The sequence below is a fragment of the Oncorhynchus keta genome, chromosome 15 (genome assembly GCF_023373465.1).
Source record: "Oncorhynchus keta strain PuntledgeMale-10-30-2019 chromosome 15, Oket_V2, whole genome shotgun sequence".
Classification (NCBI taxonomy): domain Eukaryota; kingdom Metazoa; phylum Chordata; class Actinopteri; order Salmoniformes; family Salmonidae; genus Oncorhynchus; species Oncorhynchus keta.
The window spans coordinates 37,426,036-37,447,269 of record NC_068435.1 but is presented as its reverse complement, the minus strand read 5'-3'; the positions used below and the strand labels follow the sequence as shown (position 1 = coordinate 37,447,269).

Genomic DNA, 21,234 nt, shown 5'->3' with positions numbered 1-21,234 from the left:
CAGACTGGTTTCTTCTGGACAAACAAAAAAAATGATACCAACATGTTGTGTGGAGGAAAGAAAATTGATAGAGTGCGAATGTTTGGATAATCGTTCTGATTGGAGAATAGCTGTAAGGGTTATTGAATCAGGATCAACTCCTGTCCTACAGCTGCACCATCGAGAGCATCCTGACTTTTTGCATCCTGACTTGTTGTATCACTGTCTGGTATGACAACTGCTCGGCCTCCGACATCAAGGCACTACAGAGGGTAGTGCGAATGGCCCAGTACATCAGTGGGGCCAAGCTTCCTTCCATCCAGAACTAGGCGGTGTCAGAGGAAGGCCCTAAAACGACCAGGAATATGACTTTCCCAAAGTGGATCCTTTGTTCACACCACCCAGGGCAATTGAACTAATTCCAGAGGCCAACCCAGAACAACGCCGGCGAAGGAGATGTACTCGGAGCGGTCTTCTGGTCCAAATTAGGAGGTGCGCAAACCACCCACCGCTTCCGAGTATATTACTCACTGCGGTTCAGTCCCTGGATAATAAAGTTGACGAGCTCAGGGCAAGGGTTTCTTTCCAGAGAGACATCATACTCTGTTTCACGGAAACATGGCTCTCTCTGGATATACTGTCAGTCGGTCCAGCCATCTGGATTCTCAGTTCATTGCGCCAACTGGAATTAACATCTCTCCGGGAAGAAGAAGGGCGGGGGTGTATGTTTCATGATTAACGACTCATGGTGTGATTGTGATAACACTCAGGAACTCAAGTCCTTCTGTTCACCCGACCTAGAATACCTCACAATCATATATATGCCCCCCTCAAACCGATACCACCAGTCCTCAAGGAACTTCACTGGACTTCATGTAAACTGGAAACCACATATCCTGAGGCTGCATTTATTGTACCTGGGGATTTTAACAAAGCAAATTTGAGGAAAAGGCTGCCTAACTTCTATCAGCGTATTGACTGTAGTACTCGCGCTGCTAAAACACTCAACTATTCAACCATTCAAACTTCTGGTCTGCAGCTGCTGTTGCTAACTCAACGGCTAGGAGGTATCACTTCTGTAGGGAATAAGAGTTCAAAGTTCATACCATTCGTAACCAAAGCTCACGCTGATGTTGGCTTCGTTCTGTAGTTATTATCTGAACCATTCTGACATTGGACCGTTGTCCTACATCCTTGGAACAGGAGGTTATATTGTCGTCAAGGGTTTATATAGGAAGGGAGAGGAGGGCGTGTTTGACAAGTTTTATAGCCCATGTCCTTTCACAGGGACGGGCCACTGATTGAGCATAGCTCTAACTTATGAAAACCCAAATCTCACATTTTAGAAGCTAAAATCACATTTCATCCCAACATGAATAATTTCATATACAAATATTTAAATTGAACAGCAATTCCATTTGAATCCGATAACTCTGATGGGTAGACTTTCCACTGTAGAGTTTATGTCATCTTATCATTGATGAGAATGTCTCAGATGACAAACGAAATTACATCATATTCATTAAGTACCACCGCATATGTTCAATTGGTCGGATTACCAGAATATAGTTAATTTCCCCCCACCTTCTGATGTTCCCAGAATCTCTATGTTAACCAAGGGGTTTGCACATGTAACATCAGTAGGGTAGAGAAAGGAAAAAGGGGAGAAGAGGTATTTATGACTGTCATAAACCTACCCCTAGGCCAACGTCATGACACTTCATAGACAACAGTTGTAGACAAGCAATCATTAACATTGTGTGCATTCTCTTAACCCTTCCATAAGTCTACAGCATATATTCAACCCCTCTTGGTCCCATCTCCACAGTTTAGTTCAGTTATTGATTAAAACGGGCAAATCCACAAAATATTATGGGATGGGGTGTACTGTACAATATGTGGGAAGAAAGGGCAAATATGTATTCATTTTTCATAAGACATTTCATCCTACTCTTTTCATACATTTTAAAAATGTACCTGTTTACCTCCAATGTGGTATTTTCTTCCCCCTGGTTCAAGGGGTTAGTCTCCCCTGTAGAGCAATGTGAACTCGTGTGTCTGTATTCTCTGTAGGACCCTCCTCATCTACACTAGCCCGCATGGACCAGTCAGTCATTGTTTAATATGAGTTCATCTCCAGCACACAGCTCATCCTGCTGGAAGGCTTTATTTTTCATGATGTTTCTCCACAAGGCAATGTGATTATGGCTTTATAAGATCTGTATTAGTGAAGCAGTCCAAATAGCATATTGCACTGGAGGGGGTTGTAGGCCAACGCTGCTGGAGAGGGAGGCTGTTTTCCTATGGATGGATGGACATTAAATATAAACCTCAATTCAAATTTTGCATGAACAATGTTGCAAAAAAACATTGTATGAACATTTTTTTTAATGTATGAAGTCAAGAAGTTAATTAAAGTGAATTAATGACTCCCTGGTTTTGATGGTACTGACTGCCCCTCCTCTGTCTCCAGCTGCAGTTCCGGAGCCAGCCAGCAGAGGGTGGAAGGAGGTGCTGTCAACGAGCTACAGCAGCTCTACCAGTGGCAACTGGAGCTGGGACACCAGCGACCAATCGGTGCCCTCCACACCGTCCCCGCCTCTCTCCAACGACACCAGCAAGAGCTTCTTGCTCTCCTCCCAGAGTGATAATGTCATCGACGACGTCAAAGAGAGCACGCACTTCTTGTTTGAGGACCCCATACCCCGGAAGCGAAAGGTACAACTGGGGGTCAGGGGCTTAGGATGAGGCTTCATCCTAATGCTACTGAACATCCTTCCATACTTATCTCCTTATCTCCAAGGAGTTCATAGATCACAGCTATTTGATTTATCCAGTCCAGTTCTGTGTTTCTTGTGATCCTTCAGATGAGAACAGTATTTGTTGCCACAACCAACCCTAAGCTGCGGCCCATTAAAAATTGGCCATGGGCCAACAGTGGCTCCTATCGATTTAGGAATCGCTGCCCTAGTGTGTAGTTTTCCTAATTCAAGGGGGCCTCTGAAACCCCTCTGAAAGATTCTCAAAACGCATTTCCAATGTAATTCAGGATAATAATAATAATAATAATATATGCCATTTAGCTGACGCTTTTATCCAAAGCGACTTACAGTCATGTGTGCATACATTCTACGTATGGGTGGTCCCGGGAATCGAACCCACTACCCTGGCTGAGACAACAAGGTCTGTCAACCTTTACGCCTCTGAGCATGATGGAGTGTGTTCTCGCTCAATCTTTTCCTCTCTCTTTTTAATGGATTGCATAAGAACGTAGACTAGTTACGAAGGGTTCAATTGATCAGCCGCTGATAAACCTGTTCTATAGTTTGTATTTTAAAGTCACTCTCTCTCTCCCCTTTCTGGAAGCTGTTGATAGGTAGCGAGCCACTAACGCCCACTAACCTGTCATTAGTACTGATACAGGTCCAAAAACACCTCTCCCTCCACTGTCTACCTCTGAGATCTGTAATGCTGCATGACAAAATAGGTCTGAAAACACACCTCTCCCTCCACTGTCTACCTCTGAGATCTGTAATGCTGCATGACAAAATAGGTCTGAAAGCACACCTCTACCTCCACTGCCTTCCTCTGAGATCTGTAATGCTGCATGACAAAATAGGTCTGAAAACACACCTCTACCTCCACTGCCTTCCTCTGAGATCTGTAATGCTACATGACAAAATAGGTCTGAAAACACACCTCTACCTCCACTGCCTTCCTCTGAGATCTGTAATGCTACATGACAAAATAGGTCTGAAAACACACCTCTACCTCCACTGTCTACCTCTGAGATCTGTAATGCTACATGACAAAATAGGTCTGAAAACACACCTCTCCCTCCACTGTCTACCTCTGAGATCTGTAATGCTACATGACAAAATAGGTCTGAAAACACACCTCTACCTCCACTGCCTTCCTCTGAGATCTGTAATGCTACATGACAAAATAGGTCTGAAAACACACCTCTACCTCCACTGCCTTCCTCTGAGATCTGTAATGCTACATGACAAAATAGGTCTGAAAACACACCTCTACCTCCACTGCCTTCCTCTGAGATCTGTAATGCTGCATGACAAAATAGGTCTGAAAACACACCTCTCCCTCCACTGCCTTCCTCTGAGATCTGTAATGCTACATGACAAAATAGGTCTGAAAACACACCTCTACCTCCACTGCCTTCCTCTGAGATCTGTAATGCTGCATGACAAAATAGGTCTGAAAACACACCTCTACCTCCACTGTCTACCTCTGAGATCTGTAATGCTGCATGACAAAATAGGTCTGAAAACACACCTCTCCCTCCACTGCCTTCCTCTGAAATCTGTAATGCTACATGACAAAATAGGTCTGAAAACACACCTCTACCTCCACTGCCTTCCTCTGAGATCTGTAATGCTGCATGACAAAATAGGTCTGAAAACACACCTCTCCCTCCACTGCCTTCCTCTGAGATCTGTAATGCTACATGACAAAATAGGTCTGAAAACACACCTCTACCTCCACTGTCTACCTCTGAGATCTGTAATGCTACATGACAAAATAGGTCTGAAAACACACCTCTACCTCCACTGTCTACCTCTGAGATCTGTAATGCTGCATGACAAAATAGGTCTGAAAACACACCTCTACCTCCACTGCCTTCCTCTGAGATCTGTAATGCTGCATGACAAAATAGGTCTGAAAACACACCTCTACCTCCACTGTCTACCTCTGAGATCTGTAATGCTACATGACAAAATAGGTCTGAAAACACACCTCTACCTCCACTGTCTACCTCTGAGATCTGTAATGCTGCATGACAAAATAGGTCTGAAAACACACCTCTACCTCCACTGTCTACCTCTGAGATCTGTAATGCTGCATGACAAAATAGGTCTGAAAACACACCTCTCCCTCCACTGTCTACCTCTGAGATCTGTAATGCTGCATGACAAAATAGGTCTGAAAGCACACCTCTACCTCCACTGTCTACCTCTGAGATCTGTAATGCTGCATGACAAAATAGGTCTGAAAGCACACCTCTCCCTCCACTGTCTTCCTCTGAGATCTGTAATGCTGCATGACAAAATAGGTCTGAAAACACACCTCTCCCTCCACTGTCTTCCTCTGAGATCTGTAATGCTGCATGACAAAATAGGTCTGAAAACACACCTCTCCCTCCACTGTCTACCTCTGAGATCTGTAATGCTGCATGACAAAATAGGTCTGAAAACACACCTCTACCTCCACTGCCTTCCTCTGAGATCTGTAATGCTGCATGACAAAATAGGTCTGAAAACACACCTCTCCCTCCACTGTCTACCTCTGAGATCTGTAATGCTGCATGACAAAATAGGTCTGAAAACACACCTCTCCCTCCACTGTCTACCTCTGAGATCTGTAATGCTGCATGACAAAATAGGTCTGAAAACACACCTCTCCCTCCACTGCCTTCCTCTGAGATCTGTAATGCTGCATGACAAAATAGGTCTGAAAACACACCTCTACCTCCACTGTCTTCCTCTGAGATCTGTAATGCTGCATGACAAAATAGGTCTGAAAACACACCTCTACCTCCACTGCCTTCCTCTGAGATCTGTAATGCTGCATGACAAAATAGGTCTGAAAACACACCTCTCCCTCCACTGCCTTCCTCTGAGATCTGTAATGCTACATGACAAAATAGGTCTGAAAACACACCTCTACCTCCACTGCCTTCCTCTGAGATCTGTAATGCTACATGACAAAATAGGTCTGAAAACACACCTCTACCTCCACTGTCTACCTCTGAGATCTGTAATGCTGCATGACAAAATAGGTCTGAAAACACACCTCTACCTCCACTGTCTACCTCTGAGATCTGTAATGCTGCATGACAAAATAGGTCTGAAAACACACCTCTACCTCCACTGCCTTCCTCTGAGATCTGTAATGCTGCATGACAAAATAGGTCTGAAAACACACCTCTACCTCCACTGCCTTCCTCTGAGATCTGTAATGCTACATGACAAAATAGGTCTGAAAACACACCTCTACCTCCACTGCCTTCCTCTGAGATCTGTAATGCTACATGACAAAATAGGTCTGAAAACACACCTCTACCTCCACTGCCTTCCTCTGAGATCTGTAATGCTACATGACAAAATAGGTCTGAAAACACACCTCTACCTCCACTGCCTTCCTCTGAGATCTGTAATGCTACATGACAAAATAGGTCTGAAAACACACCTCTCCCTCCACTGTCTACCTCTGAGATCTGTAATGCTACATGACAAAATAGGTCTGAAAACACACCTCTACCTCCACTGCCTTCCTCTGAGATCTGTAATGCTACATGACAAAATAGGTCTGAAAACACACCTCTACCTCCACTGCCTTCCTCTGAGATCTGTAATGCTGCATGACAAAATAGGTCTGAAAACACACCTCTACCTCCACTGCCTTCCTCTGAGATCTGTAATGCTGCATGACAAAATAGGTCTGAAAACACACCTCTCCCTCCACTGCCTTCCTCTGAGATCTGTAATGCTGCATGACAAAATAGGTCTGAAAACACACCTCTACCTCCACTGCCTTCCTCTGAGATCTGTAATGCTGCATGACAAAATAGGTCTGAAAACACACCTCTACCTCCACTGCCTTCCTCTGAGATCTGTAATGCTACATGACAAAATAGGTCTGAAAACACACCTCTACCTCCACTGCCTTCCTCTGAGATCTGTAATGCTACATGACAAAATAGGTCTGAAAACACACCTCTACCTCCACTGTCTACCTCTGAGATCTGTAATGCTACATGACAAAATAGGTCTGAAAACACACCTCTCCCTCCACTGTCTACCTCTGAGATCTGTAATGCTACATGACAAAATAGGTCTGAAAACACACCTCTACCTCCACTGCCTTCCTCTGAGATCTGTAATGCTGCATGACAAAATAGGTCTGAAAACACACCTCTTCCTCCACTGCCTTCCTCTGAGATCTGTAATGCTGCATGACAAAATAGGTCTGAAAACACACCTCTACCTCCACTGCCTTCCTCTGAGATCTGTAATGCTGCATGACAAAATAGGTCTGAAAACACACCTCTCCCTCCACTGCCTTCCTCTGAGATCTGTAATGCTACATGACAAAATAGGTCTGAAAACACACCTCTACCTCCACTGTCTACCTCTGAGATCTGTAATGCTACATGACAAAATAGGTCTGAAAACACACCTCTCCCTCCACTGTCTACCTCTGAGATCTGTAATGCTACATGACAAAATAGGTCTGAAAACACACCTCTACCTCCACTGCCTTCCTCTGAGATCTGTAATGCTACATGACAAAATAGGTCTGAAAACACACCTCTACCTCCACTGCCTTCCTCTGAGATCTGTAATGCTGCATGACAAAATAGGTCTGAAAACACACCTCTACCTCCACTGCCTTCCTCTGAGATCTGTAATGCTGCATGACAAAATAGGTCTGAAAACACACCTCTCCCTCCACTGCCTTCCTCTGAGATCTGTAATGCTACATGACAAAATAGGTCTGAAAACACACCTCTACCTCCACTGCCTTCCTCTGAGATCTGTAATGCTGCATGACAAAATAGGTCTGAAAACACACCTCTACCTCCACTGCCTTCCTCTGAGATCTGTAATGCTGCATGACAAAATAGGTCTGAAAACACACCTCTACCTCCACTGTCTACCTCTGAGATCTGTAATGCTGCATGACAAAATAGGTCTGAAAACACACCTCTACCTCCACTGTCTACCTCTGAGATCTGTAATGCTGCATGACAAAATAGGTCTGAAAACACACCTCTACCTCCACTGTCTACCTCTGAGATCTGTAATGCTGCATGACAAAATAGGTCTGAAAACACACCTCTACCTCCACTGCCTTCCTCTGAGATCTGTAATGCTGCATGACAAAATAGGTCTGAAAACACACCTCTCCCTCCACTGTCTTCCTCTGAGATCTGTAATGCTGCATGACAAAATAGGTCTGAAAACACACCTCTACCTCCACTGCCTTCCTCTGAGATCTGTAATGCTGCATGACAAAATAGGTCTGAAAACACACCTCTCCCTCCACTGCCTTCCTCTGCGATCTGTAATGCTACATGACAAAATAGGTCTGAAAACACACCTCTACCTCCACTGTCTACCTCTGAGATCTGTAATGCTGCATGACAAAATAGGTCTGAAAACACACCTCTCCCTCCACTGTCTACCTCTGAGATCTGTAATGCTGCATGACAAAATAGGTCTGAAAGCACACCTCTCCACTGCTCCACTGCCAAAATAGGTCCTCTGAGATCTGTAATGCTGCATGACAAAATAGGTCTGAAAACACACCTCTACCTCCACTGTCTTCCTCTGAGATCTGTAATGCTGCATGACAAAATAGGTCTGAAAACACACCTCTACCTCCACTGCCTTCCTCTGAGATCTGTAATGCTGCATGACAAAATAGGTCTGAAAACACACCTCTACCTCCACTGTCTACCTCTGAGATCTGTAATGCTGCATGACAAAATAGGTCTGAAAACACACCTCTCCCTCCACTGTCTACCTCTGAGATCTGTAATGCTGCATGACAAAATAGGTCTGAAAACACACCTCTCCCTCCACTGCACACCTCCTTCCTCTGAGATCTGTAATGCTGCATGACAAAATAGGTCTGAAAACACACCTCTACCTCCACTGTCTTCCTCTGAGATCTGTAATGCTGCATGACAAAATAGGTCTGAAAACACACCTCTCCCTCCACTGCCTTCCTCTGAGATCTGTAATGCTGCATGACAAAATAGGTCTGAAAACACACCTCTCCCTCCACTGTCTTCCTCTGAGATCTGTAATGCTGCATGACAAAATAGGTCTGAAAACACACCTCTCCCTCCACTGTCTACCTCTGAGATCTGTAATGCTGCATGACAAAATAGGTCTGAAAACACACCTCTCCCTCCACTGCCTACCTCTGAGATCTGTAATGCTGCATGACAAAATAGGTCTGAAAACACACCTCTCCCTCCACTGTCTACCTCTGAGATCTGTAATGCTGCATGACAAAATAGGTCTGAAAACACACCTCTACCTCCACTGTCTACCTCTGAGATCTGTAATGCTGCATGACAAAATAGGTCTGAAAACACACCTCTACCTCCACTGCCTTCCTCTGAGATCTGTAATGCTGCATGACAAAATAGGTCTGAAAACACACCTCTACCTCCACTGTCTACCTCTGAGATCTGTAATGCTGCATGACAAAATAGGTCTGAAAACACACCTCTACCTCCACTGTCTACCTCTGAGATCTGTAATGCTGCATGACAAAATAGGTCTGAAAACACACCTCTCCCTCCACTGTCTTCCTCTGAGATCTGTAATGCTACATGACAAAATAGGTCTGAAAACACACCTCTACCTCCACTGCCTTCCTCTGAGATCTGTAATGCTGCATGACAAAATAGGTCTGAAAACACACCTCTCCCTCCACTGTCTTCCTCTGAGATCTGTAATGCTGCATGACAAAATAGGTCTGAAAACACACCTCTCCCTCCACTGTCTTCCTCTGAGATCTGTAATGCTGCATGACAAAATAGGTCTGAAAACACACCTCTCCCTCCACTGTCTACCTCTGAGATCTGTAATGCTGCATGACAAAATAGGTCTGAAAACACACCTCTACCTCCACTGCCTTCCTCTGAGATCTGTAATGCTGCATGACAAAATAGGTCTGAAAACACACCTCTACCTCCACTGTCTACCTCTGAGATCTGTAATGCTGCATGACAAAATAGGTCTGAAAACACACCTCTACCTCCACTGTCTACCTCTGAGATCTGTAATGCTGCATGACAAAATAGGTCTGAAAACACACCTCTACCTCCACTGCCTACCTCTGAGATCTGTAATGCTGCATGACAAAATAGGACTGAAAACACACCTCTCCCTCCACTGCCTTCCTCTGAGATCTGTAATGCTGCATGACAAAATAGGTCTGAAAACACATAGCTCTATGTTTTTAGATTCTGCAGTGTAAAAAATGCTGGGTTAAAAACAACCCAATTTTGGTAAATATGAAATATACCATGTTGGGTTATTTTGACCCAGCCAGGTGGGTCGTTGATATTGGGTTATTTTACCCAGCCAGGTGGGTCGTTGATATTGGGTTATTTTAGCCAGCCAGGTGGGTCGTTGATATTGGGTTATTTTACCCAGCCAGTTGGGTCGTTGATATTGGGTTATTTTGACCCTGCCAGATGGGTTGTTGATATTGGGTTATTTTGACCCAGGCAGATGGGTCGTTGATATTGGGTTATCTTGACCCTGCCAGTTGGGTCGTCGATATTGGGTTATTTTGACCCTGCCAGATGGGTCGTTGATATTGGGTTATCTTGACCCTGCCAGTTGATATTGGGTTATTTTGACCCAGCCAGTTGGGTTGTTGATATTGGGTTATTTTGACCCAGCCAGTTGGGTCGTTGATATTGGGTTATTTTGACCCTGCCAGTTGGGTCGTTGATATTGGGTTATTTTGACCCTGCCAGATGGGTCGTTGATATTGGGTTATCTTGACCCTGCCAGTTGATATTGGGTTATTTTGACCCAGCCAGTTGGGTTGTTGATATTGGGTTATTTTGACCCAGGCAGTTGGGTCGTTGATATTGGGTTATTTTGACCATGCCAGATGGGTTGTTGATATTGGGTTATCTTGACCCTGCCAGATGATATTGGGTTATTTTGACCCAGCCAGTTGGGTCGTTGATATTGGGTTATTTTGACCCTGCCAGATGGGTCGTTGATATTGGGTTATTTTGACCCTGCCAGATGGGTCGTTGATATTGGGTTATTTTGACCATGCCAGATGGGTTGTTGATATTGGGTTATCTTGACCCTGCCAGTTGATATTGGGTTATTTTGACCCAGCCAGATGGGTTGTTGATATTGGGTTATTTTGACCCTGCCAGATGGGTCGTTGATATTGGGTTATCTTGACCCTGCCAGTTGATATTGGGTTATTTTGACCCAGCCAGTTGGGTTGTTGATATTGGGTTATTTTGACCCAGGCAGTTGGGTCGTTGATATTGGGTTATTTTGACCCTGCCAGATGGGTTGTTGATATTGGGTTATCTTGACCCTGCCAGATGATATTGGGTTATTTTGACCCAGCCAGTTGGGTTGTTGATATTGGGTTATTTTGACCCTGCCAGATGGGTTGTTGATATTGGGTTATTTTGACCCAGCCAGTTGGGTCGTTGATATTGGGTTATTTTGACCCAGCCAGTTGGGTCGTTGATATTGGGTTATTATGACCCAGCCAGTTGGGTTGTTGATATTGGGTTATTTTGACCCAGCCAGTTGGGTCGTTGATATTGGGTTATTTTGACCCAGCCAGTTGGGTCGTTGATATTGGGTTATTTTGACCCAGCCAGTTGGGTCGTTGATATTGGGTTATTTTGACCCAGCCAGTTGGGTCGTTGATATTGGGTTATTTTGACCCAGCCATTTGGGTCGTTGATATTGGGTTATTTTGACCCAGCCAGTTGGGTCGTTGATATTGGGTTATTTTGACCCTGCCAGATGGGTCGTTGATATAGGGTTATTTTGACCCAGCCAGTTGGGTCGTTGATATTGGGTTATTTTGACCCAGCCAGATGGGTTGTTGATATTGGGTTATTTTGACCCTGCCAGATGAGTTGTTGATATTGGGTTATTTTGACCCAGCCAGATGGGTTGTTGATATCGGGTTATTTTGACCCTGCCAGATGGGTTGTTGATATTGGGTTATTTTGACCCAGCCAGATGGGTCGTTGATATTGGGTTATTTTGACCCTGCCAGATGGGTTGTTGATATTGGGTTATTTTGACCCAGCCAGTTGGGTCGTTGATATTGGGTTATTTTGACCCAGCCAGTTGGGTCGTTGATATTGGGTTATTTTGACCCAGCCAGTTGGGTCGTTGATATTGGGTTATTTTGACCCAGCCAGTTGGGTCGTTGATATTGGGTTATTTTGACCCAGCCATTTGGGTCGTTGATATTGGGTTATTTTGACCCAGCCAGTTGGGTCGTTGATATTGGGTTATTTTGACCCAGCCAGTTGGGTCGTTGATATTGGGTTATTTTGACCCAGCCATTTGGGTCGTTGATATTGGGTTATTTTGACCCAGCCAGTTGGGTCGTTGATATTGGGTTATTTTGACCCTGCCAGATGGGTTGTTGATATTGGGTTATTTTGACCCAGGCAGATGGGTCGTTGAGCTATGATCCACTGGGTCAGATGGAAGACTGGAGTCATGGTTTAGTAGGTGCGTGGCTTTCAGATAGTTATTTTTGGTGACTCGGGAGAGTAAATGGGTATTTTAAATGAAATCCATAGGTTATTGTCAGGAGGTGTTATCTATTGGGGACGTGTCTTTCAGATTGGAGTGAACGTCACACCCCTACTAAGCTATGCCTCCAGTCTTCTGATCTGATTGGGTGGATCACAGCTCAATAACCCAACTCAGTGACCCAACTGGCAAAATAACCCAATTTTAGTTCTGTCAACTATTTACCCAGCGCTGGGTTGTTTTTAAAGCAGCATTTATTAGTGTGCTTGTGAGGAAATAGTTGCTCTCTGTGTAATGTGCCTAATCCAGGGGTTTGAGTCTCGCATGAGTTATCCCACCCCATGTGAAATGTTGATTTACATGTATTGTGATAGTGCCTGACTAAAATAGGTGTGGTTTCTCATTTTGGGTACTGTTTATATTTAGGTATACTTTTGAGCTAATATTCACAAGAGGTGTAGAAACTCAAGCAGCTGAGAATTTGAGGTGCCTGGTGAGCTCCTGCCCAAACTTAAGCACTGTTATTGTGTTGAAAAGGGACGCCTCCAGCCAACAACTTGAACATTCACACTATTCATTCATTTAATAAGGAACTACCTCTTTCTTCAGCCTTGCACACAAACACAGTGCTATTGCCTAAACATAATATTGCATATGATATGGATGTGTACACTACTACAATGTAGGACCTGCAGTGAACATTTTATTTATTTTTCCTCAACAAAGAAGCTTGTGCGAGGGGGGCTCGAACCCATGGTTAAAGTGTACTCTCAAGTGGAAGTTAACCACTTTAGCAGAGTGTGCCATTGAGAAGCAATGATGACAGCGATAGTCCACATGACTCCTATTCTTTTTACGATGATAAACATACTTTTTGTTTTACATGAAAGCACATGGAAGTGTGTGATACTGAAAAACTAAATGTGGGACTTTGTCATATATGCAAAAAAAATGTTGTCTGAGGTTAGTAGTAACTAGTAGCCTAGTCAAGGTAGCATCAGTGCGATATTGGCACATACCATTTTGTTACAGACCAACTGACTTGTGGTAGTGAAGCCTGTTGGACGTGACACCCCTCTGGAAATGTCAAGATGTTGAAGAATGCGGAAGACCTCAGCCCCCAGTGGTGCCAGCTGATTACTGATAACAAAAGAGTGCGATATAAGGGAAAGTAATCGGAGAGTAATGAAGTCCAGGTGTGCAAAAAAGATGGGTTGCCAGACCGTTGAGTTAGTAGACCGTTGAGAGGGGGAGCAGGCCTGGTGGTTAGTAGACCGTTGAGAGGGGGAGCAGGACTGGTGGTTAGTAGACCGTTGAGAGGGGGAGCAGGAGTAGATGTGACAGGAGGCTACAGGACTGGTGGTTAGTAGACCGTTGAGAGGGGGAGCAGGACTGGTGGTTAGTAGACCGTTGAGAGGGGGAGCAGGAGTAGATGTGACAGGAGGCTACAGGACTGGTGGTTAGTAGACCGTTGAGAGGGGGAGCAGGACTGGTGGTTAGTAGACCGTTGAGAGGGGGAGCAGGACTGGTGGTTAGTAGACCGTTGAGAGGGGGAGCAGGAGTAGATGTGACAGGAGGCTACAGGACTGGTGGTTAGTAGACCGTTGAGAGGCGGAGCAGGAGTAGATGTGACAGGAGGCTACAGGACTGGTGGTTAGTAGACCGTTGAGAGGCGGAGCAGGAGTAGATGTGACAGGAGGCTACAGGACTGGTGGTGAGTAGACCGTTGAGAGGGGGAGCAGGACTGGTGGTTAGTAGACCGTTGAGAGGGGGAGCAGGAGTAGATGTGACAGGAGGCTACAGGACTGGTGGTGAGTAGACCGTTGAGAGGGGGAGCAGGGCTGGTGGTTAGTAGACCGTTGAGAGGCGGAGCAGGAGTAGATGTGACAGGAGGCTACAGGACTGGTGGTTAGTAGACCGTTGAGAGGCGGAGCAGGAGTAGATGTGACAGGAGGCTACAGGACTGGTGGTTAGTAGACCGTTGAGAGGCGGAGCAGGAGTAGATGTGACAGGAGGCTACAGGACTGGTGGTTAGTAGACCGTTGAGAGGGGGAGCAGGACTGGTGGTTAGTAGACCGTTGAGAGGCAGAGCAGGAGTAGATGTGACAGGAGGCTACAGGACTGGTGGTTAGTAGACCGTTGAGAGGCGGAGCAGGACTGGTGGTTAGTAGACCGTTGAGAGGCGGAGCAGGACTGGTGGTTAGTAGACCGTTGAGAGGGGAGCAGGCGTAGATGTGACAGGAGGCTACAGGACTGGTGGTTAGTAGACCGTTGAGAGGCGGAGCAGGGCTGGTGGTTAGTAGACCGTTGAGAGGGGGAGCAGGCGTAGATGTGACAGGAGGCTACAGGACTGGTGGTTAGTAGACCGTTGAGAGGCGGAGCAGGACTGGTGGTTAGTAGACCGTTGAGAGGGGAGCAGGCGTAGATGTGACAGGAGGCTACAGGACTGGTGGTTAGTAGACCGTTGAGAGGCAGAGCAGGAGTAGATGTGACAGGAGGCTACAGGACTGGTGGTTAGTAGACCGTTGAGAGGCGGAGCAGGACTGGTGGTTAGTAGACCGTTGAGAGGCGGAGCAGGACTGGTGGTTAGTAGACCGTTGAGAGGGGAGCAGGCGTAGATGTGACAGGAGGCTACAGGACTGGTGGTTAGTAGACCGTTGAGAGGCGGAGCAGGAGTAGATGTGACAGGAGGCTACAGGACTGGTGGTTAGTAGACCGTTGAGAGGCGGAGCAGGACTGGTGGTTAGTAGACCGTTGAGAGGGGGAGCAGGAGTAGATGTGACAGGAGGCTACAGGACTGGTGGTTAGTAGACCGTTGAGAGGCGGAGCAGGAGTAGATGTGACAGGAGGCTACAGGACTGGTGGTTAGTAGACCGTTGAGAGGCGGAGCAGGAGTAGATGTGACAGGAGGCTACGGGACTGGTGGTGAGTAGACCGTTGAGAGGGGGAGCAGGAGTAGATGTGACAGGAGGCTACATGACTGGTGGTTAGTAGACCATTGAGAGGGGGAGCAGGACTGGTGGTTAGTAGACCGTTGAGAGGGGGAGCAGGAGTAGATGTGACAGGAGGCTACAGGACTGGTGGTTAGTAGACCGTTGAGAGGCAGAGCAGGAGTAGATGTGACAGGAGGCTACAGGACTGGTGGTTAGTAGACCGTTGAGAGGCGGAGCAGGAGTAGATGTGACAGGAGGCTACAGGACTGGTGGTTAGTAGACCGTTGAGAGGGGGCAGGAGTAGATGTGACAGGAGGCTACGGGACTGGTGGTGAGTAGACCGTTGAGAGGGGAGCAGGAGTAGATGTGACAGGAGGCTACAGGACTGGTGGGTAGTAGACCGTTGAGGGGGAGCAGGAGTAGATGTGACAGGAGGCTACAGGACTGGTGGTTAGTAGACCGTTGAGAGGGGGAGCAGGGGTAGATGTGACAGGAGGCTACAGGACTGGTGGTTAGTAGACCGTTGAGAGGCGGAGCAGGAGTAGATGTGACAGGAGGCTACAGGACTGGTGGTTAGTAGACCGTTGAGAGGGGGAGCAGGACTGGTGGTTAGTAGACCGTTGAGAGGGGGAGCAGGACTGGTGGTTAGTAGACCGTTGAGAGGGGGAGCAGGAGTAGATGTGACAGGAGGCTACAGGACTGGTGGTTAGTAGACCGTTGAGAGGCGGAGCAGGACTGGTGGTTAGTAGACCGTTGAGAGGGGGAGCAGGACTGGTGGTTAGTAGACCGTTGAGAGGGGGAGCAGGAGTAGATGTGACAGGAGGCTACAGGACTGGTGGTTAGTAGACCGTTGAGAGGGGGAGCAGGAGTAGATGTGACAGGAGGCTACAGGACTGGTGGTTAGTAGACCGTTGAGAGGCGGAGCAGGACTGGTGGTTAGTAGACCGTTGAGAGGGGGAGCAGGACTGGTGGTTAGTAGACCGTTGAGAGGGGGAGCAGGAGTAGATGTGACAGGAGGCTACAGGACTGGTGGTTAGTAGACCGTTGAGAGGGGGAGCAGGTGTAGATGTGACAGGAGGCTACAGGACTGGTGGTTAGTAGACCGTTGAGAGGGGGAGCAGGACTGGTGGTTAGTAGACCGTTGAGAGGGGGAGCAGGACTGGTGGTTAGTAGACCGTTGAGAGGGGGAGCAGGAGTAGATGTGACAGGAGGCTACAGGACTGGTGGTTAGTAGACCGTTGAGAGGGGGAGCAGGAGTAGATGTGACAGGAGGCTACAGGACTGGTGGTTAGTAGACCGTTGAGAGGGGGAGCAGGAGTAGATGTGACAGGAGGCTACAGGACTGGTGGTTAGTAGACCGTTGAGAGGGGAGCAGGAGTAGATGTGACAGGAGGCTACAGGACTGGTGGTTAGTAGACCGTTGAGAGGGGAGCAGGAGTAGATGTGACAGGAGGCTACAGGACTGGTGGTTAGTAGACCGTTGAGAGGGGGAGCAGGCGTAGATGTGACAGGAGGCTACAGGACTGGTGGTTAGTAGACCGTTGAGAGGGGGAGCAGGAGTAGATGTGACAGGAGGCTACAGGACTGGTGGTTAGTAGACCGTTGAGAGGGGAGCAGGAGTAGATGTGACAGGAGGCTACAGGACTGGTGGTGAGTAGACCGTTGAGAGGGGGAGCAGGACTGGTGGTTAGTAGACCGTTGAGAGGGGGAGCAGGAGTAGATGTGACAGGAGGCTACAGGACTGGTGGTTAGTAGACCGTTGAGAGGCGGAGCAGGAGTAGATGTGACAGGAGGCTACAGGACTGGTGGTTAGTAGACCGTTGAGAGGGGGAGTAGGAGTAGATGTGACAGGAGGCTACAGGACTGGTGGTTAGTAGACCATTGAGAGGGGGAGCAGGACTGGTGGTTAGTAGACCGTTGAGAGGGGAGCAGGCGTAGATGTGACAGGAGGCTACAGGACTGGTGGTTAGTAGACCGTTGAGAGGGGAGCAGGACTGGTGGTTAGTAGACCGTTGAGAGGCGGAGCAGGAGTAGATGTGACAGGAGGCTACGGGACTGGTGGTTAGTAGACCGTTGAGAGGGGGAGCAGGTGTAGATGTGACAGGAGGCTACAGGACTGGTGGTTAGTAGACCGTTGAGAGGGGAGCAGGACTGGTGGTTAGTAGACCGTTGAGAGGCGGAGCAGGAGTAGATGTGACAGGAGGCTACGGGACTGGTGGGTAGTAGACCGTTGAGAGGGGAGCAGGCGTAGATGTGACAGGAGGCTACAGGACTGGTGGTTAGTAGACCGTTGAGAGGGGGAGCAGGGGTAGATGTGACAGGAGGCTACGGGACTGGTGGTGAGTAGACCGTTGAGAGGGGGAGCAGGACTGGTGGTTAGTAGACCGTTGAGAGGGGGAGCAGGACTGGTGGTTAGTAGACCGTTGAGAGGGGAGCAGGACTGGTGGTTAGTAGACCGTTGAGAGGGGAGCTGGCGTAGATGTGACAGGAGGCTACAGGACTGGTGGTTAGTAGACCGTTGAGAGGGGGAGCAGGGGTAGATGTGACAGGAGGCTACAGGACTGGTGGTGAGTAGACCGTTGAGAGGGGGAGCAGGACTGGTGGTTAGTAGACCGTTGAGAGGGGGAGCTGGCGTAGATGTGACAGGAGGCTACAGGACTGGTGGTTAGTAGACCGTTGAGAGGGGGAGCAGGAGTAGATGTGACAGGAGGCTACGGGACTGGTGGTGAGTAGACCGTTGAGAGGGGGAGCAGGCGTAGATGTGACAGGAGGCTACAGGACTGGTGGTTAGTAGACCGTTGAGAGGGGGAGCAGGGGTAGATGTGACAGGAGGCTACAGGACTGGTGGTTAGTAGACCGTTGAGAGGGGGAGCAGGACTGGTGGTTAGTAGACCGTTGAGAGGGGGAGCAGGCGTAGATGTGACAGGAGGCTACAGGACTGGTGGTTAGTAGACCGTTGAGAGGGGGAGCAGGACTGGTGGTTAGTAGACCGTTGAGAGGGGGAGCAGGACTGGTGGTTAGTAGACCGTTGAGAGGGGAGCAGGACTGGTGGTTAGTAGACCGTTGAGAGGGGGAGCAGGACTGGTGGTTAGTAGACCGTTGAGAGGGGAGCAGGACTGGTGGTTAGTAGACCGTTGAGAGGGGGAGCAGGACTGGTGGTTAGTAGACCGTTGAGAGGGGGAGCAGGAGTAGATGTGACAGGAGGCTACAGGACTGGTGGTTAGTAGACCGTTGAGAGGGGGAGCAGGGCTGGTGGTTAGTAGACCGTTGAGAGGGGGAGCAGGACTGGTGGTTAGTAGACCGTTGAGAGGGGGAGCAGGCGTAGATGTGACAGGAGGCTACAGGACTGGTGGTTAGTAGACCGTTGAGAGGGGGAGCAGGACTGGTGGTTAGTAGACCGTTGAGAGGGGGAGCAGGAGTAGATGTGACAGGAGGCTACAGGACTGGTGGTTAGTAGACCGTTGAGAGGGGGAGCAGGACTGGTGGTTAGTAGACCGTTGAGAGGGGGAGCAGGCGTAGATGTGACAGGAGGCTACAGGACTGGTGGTTAGTAGACCGTTGAGAGGGGGAGCAGGACTGGTGGTTAGTAGACCGTTGAGAGGGGGAGCAGGGGTAGATGTGACAGGAGGCTACAGGACTGGTGGTTAGTAGACCGTTGAGAGGGGGAGCAGGACTGGTGGTTAGTAGACCGTTGAGAGGGGAGCAGGACTGGTGGTTAGTAGACCGTTGAGAGGGGAGCAGGAGTAGATGTGACAGGACTGAAAGTCATCGAATCAACAGTCATGTGTCTGTCACTGGCATACACAGTCATAGGTGGTACAGGTACCTCTAAAATTCAATCAAAAAGCATAAAGGGACATTAATATACAAATAAGGCTTTACATCCTACTGTGTTAAATTAAAACAACACCCCAAAAATAGTTACTGTAACGCCACAGGTTTTAATTCCCGAACTATGAGAAAGTGTAACACCGTCAGCTCTAGAGGTCGACCGATTAATCGGAATGGCCGATTAATTAGGGCCGATTTTCAAGTTTTCCTAACAAGCGGAAATCTGTGTTTTTGGACACCGATTTGGCCGTTTTTTTGTAATTTATTTTTTATACCTTTTATTTGATCTTTATTTAACTAGGTAAGTCAGTTAAGAACACGTTGTTATTTTCAATGACGCCTAGGAACGGTGGGTTAACTGCCTCGTTCAGGGACAGAACGACAGATTTTCACCTTGTCAGCTTGGGGGACCCAATCTTGCAACCTTACAGTTAACTAGTCCAACGCAATAACGACCTGCCTCTCTCTCGTTGCACTCCACAAGGAGACTGCCTGTTACGCGAATGCAGTAAGCCAAGGTAAGTTGCTAGCTAGCATTAATAAAAAACAATCAATCATAATCACTAGTTAACTACACATGGTTGATGATATTTCTAGTTTATCTAGCGTGTCGTGCGTTGCATATAATCGATGCGGTGCGTATCGTTTCGCCAATGTGTACCTAACCATAAACAGCCATGCCTTTCTTAAAATCAATACACAGAAGTATATATTTTTAAACCTGCATATTTAGCTAAAATAAATCCAGGTTAGCAGGCAATATTAACCAGGTGAAATTGTGTCACTTCTCTTGCGTTCATTGCACGCAGAGTCAGTGTATATGCAACAGTTTGGGCCGCCTAATTTGACAGAATTTTACGTAATTATGACATAACATTGAAGGTTGTGCAATGTAACAGGAATATTTAGACTGATGAATGCCACCCGTTAGATAAAATACAGAACGGTTCCATATTTCACTGAAATAATAAACGTCTTGTTTCCGGATTCAACCATATTATTGAACTAAGGCTCGTATTTCTGTGTGTTATTATGTTATAATTAAGTCTATGCTTTGATAGAGCAGTCTGACTGAGCGATGATGGGCAGCAGCAGGCTCGCAAGCATTCATTCAAACAGCACTTTAGTGCATTTTGCCAGCAGCTCTTCGTTGTGCGTCAAGCATTGCGCTGTTTCTGACTTCAAGCCTATCAACTCCCATGATTAGGCTGGTGTAACCGATGTGAAATGGCTAGCTAGTTAGCGGGGTGCGTGCTAATAACATTTCAAACGTCACTCGCTCTGAGACTTGGAGTGGTTGTTCCCCTTGCTCTGCATGGGTAACGCTGCTTCGAGGGTGGCTGTTGTCGCTGTGTTCCTGGTTCAAGCCCAGGGAGGAGCGAGGAGAGGGACGGAAGCTATACTGTTACACTGGCAATACTAAAGTGCCTATAAGAACATCCAATAGTCAAAGGTTAATGAAATACAAATGGTATAGAGGGAAATAGTCCTATAATTCCTATAATAACTACAACCTAAAACGTCTTACCTGGGAATATTGAAGACTCATGTTAAAAGTAACCACCAGCTTTCATATGTTCTCATGTTCTGAGCAAGAAACTGAAACGTTAGCTTTCTTACATAGCACATATTGCACTTTTACTTTCTTCTCCAACACTTTGTTTTTGCATTATTTAAACCAAATTGAACATGTTTCATTATTTATTTGAGGCTAAATTGATTTTATTGTTGTATTATATTAAGTTAAAATAAGTGTTCATTCAGTATTGTTGTAATTGTCTTTATTACAAATAAATAAATAAAATCATCCGATTAATCGTTATCAGATTAGTTTGGTCCTCCAATAATCAGTATCAGTATCGGTATCGGCGTTGAAAAATCATAATCGGTCGACCTCTAGTACAGAACGAATAAAGTGTTAATTTAAGTTGGACTTTGCAGCACCCATGGAGTTAGGGACCAGCACTCTGGAGTTGTTAGTTTATCGACACTTAGATTGATTTTTGTTAAACACTATTTTAGTCGCTTCCATACACGCTAAAGAAGTGTTAAACACTATGGGTGTTAGGAATATTACTTTCTTGCCCTTGGCCATCCCTCCATGAATGTATTTACTCATTATGACACTGCATCTGTCAATATAGAGAGGGAGAGGTGTAAAGTTTCACATGTGTGCGTGCGTG

At 46.9% G+C, this 21,234-nt stretch overlaps 1 protein-coding gene across 11 annotated transcripts in view; it reads left to right on the top strand.

The window, feature by feature from the left end:
* The window catches only part of LOC118372348 (zinc finger protein 704-like), a 97,919-nt gene that overhangs the window by 58,209 nt on the left and 18,476 nt on the right, over positions 1 to 21,234 (top strand). For all 11 annotated transcript variants that reach the window (XR_008065319.1, XR_008065312.1, XR_008065321.1 and 8 more), the window contains exon 4: positions 2,453 to 2,697. Coding sequence is in view for 2 of the 11 variants with exons in the window: in XM_035758200.2 (XP_035614093.1) it covers positions 2,453 to 2,697 (245 nt within the window). In the remaining 9 variants the exon portion in view is untranslated. The remainder of the gene's footprint in view (positions 1 to 2,452; positions 2,698 to 21,234) is intronic.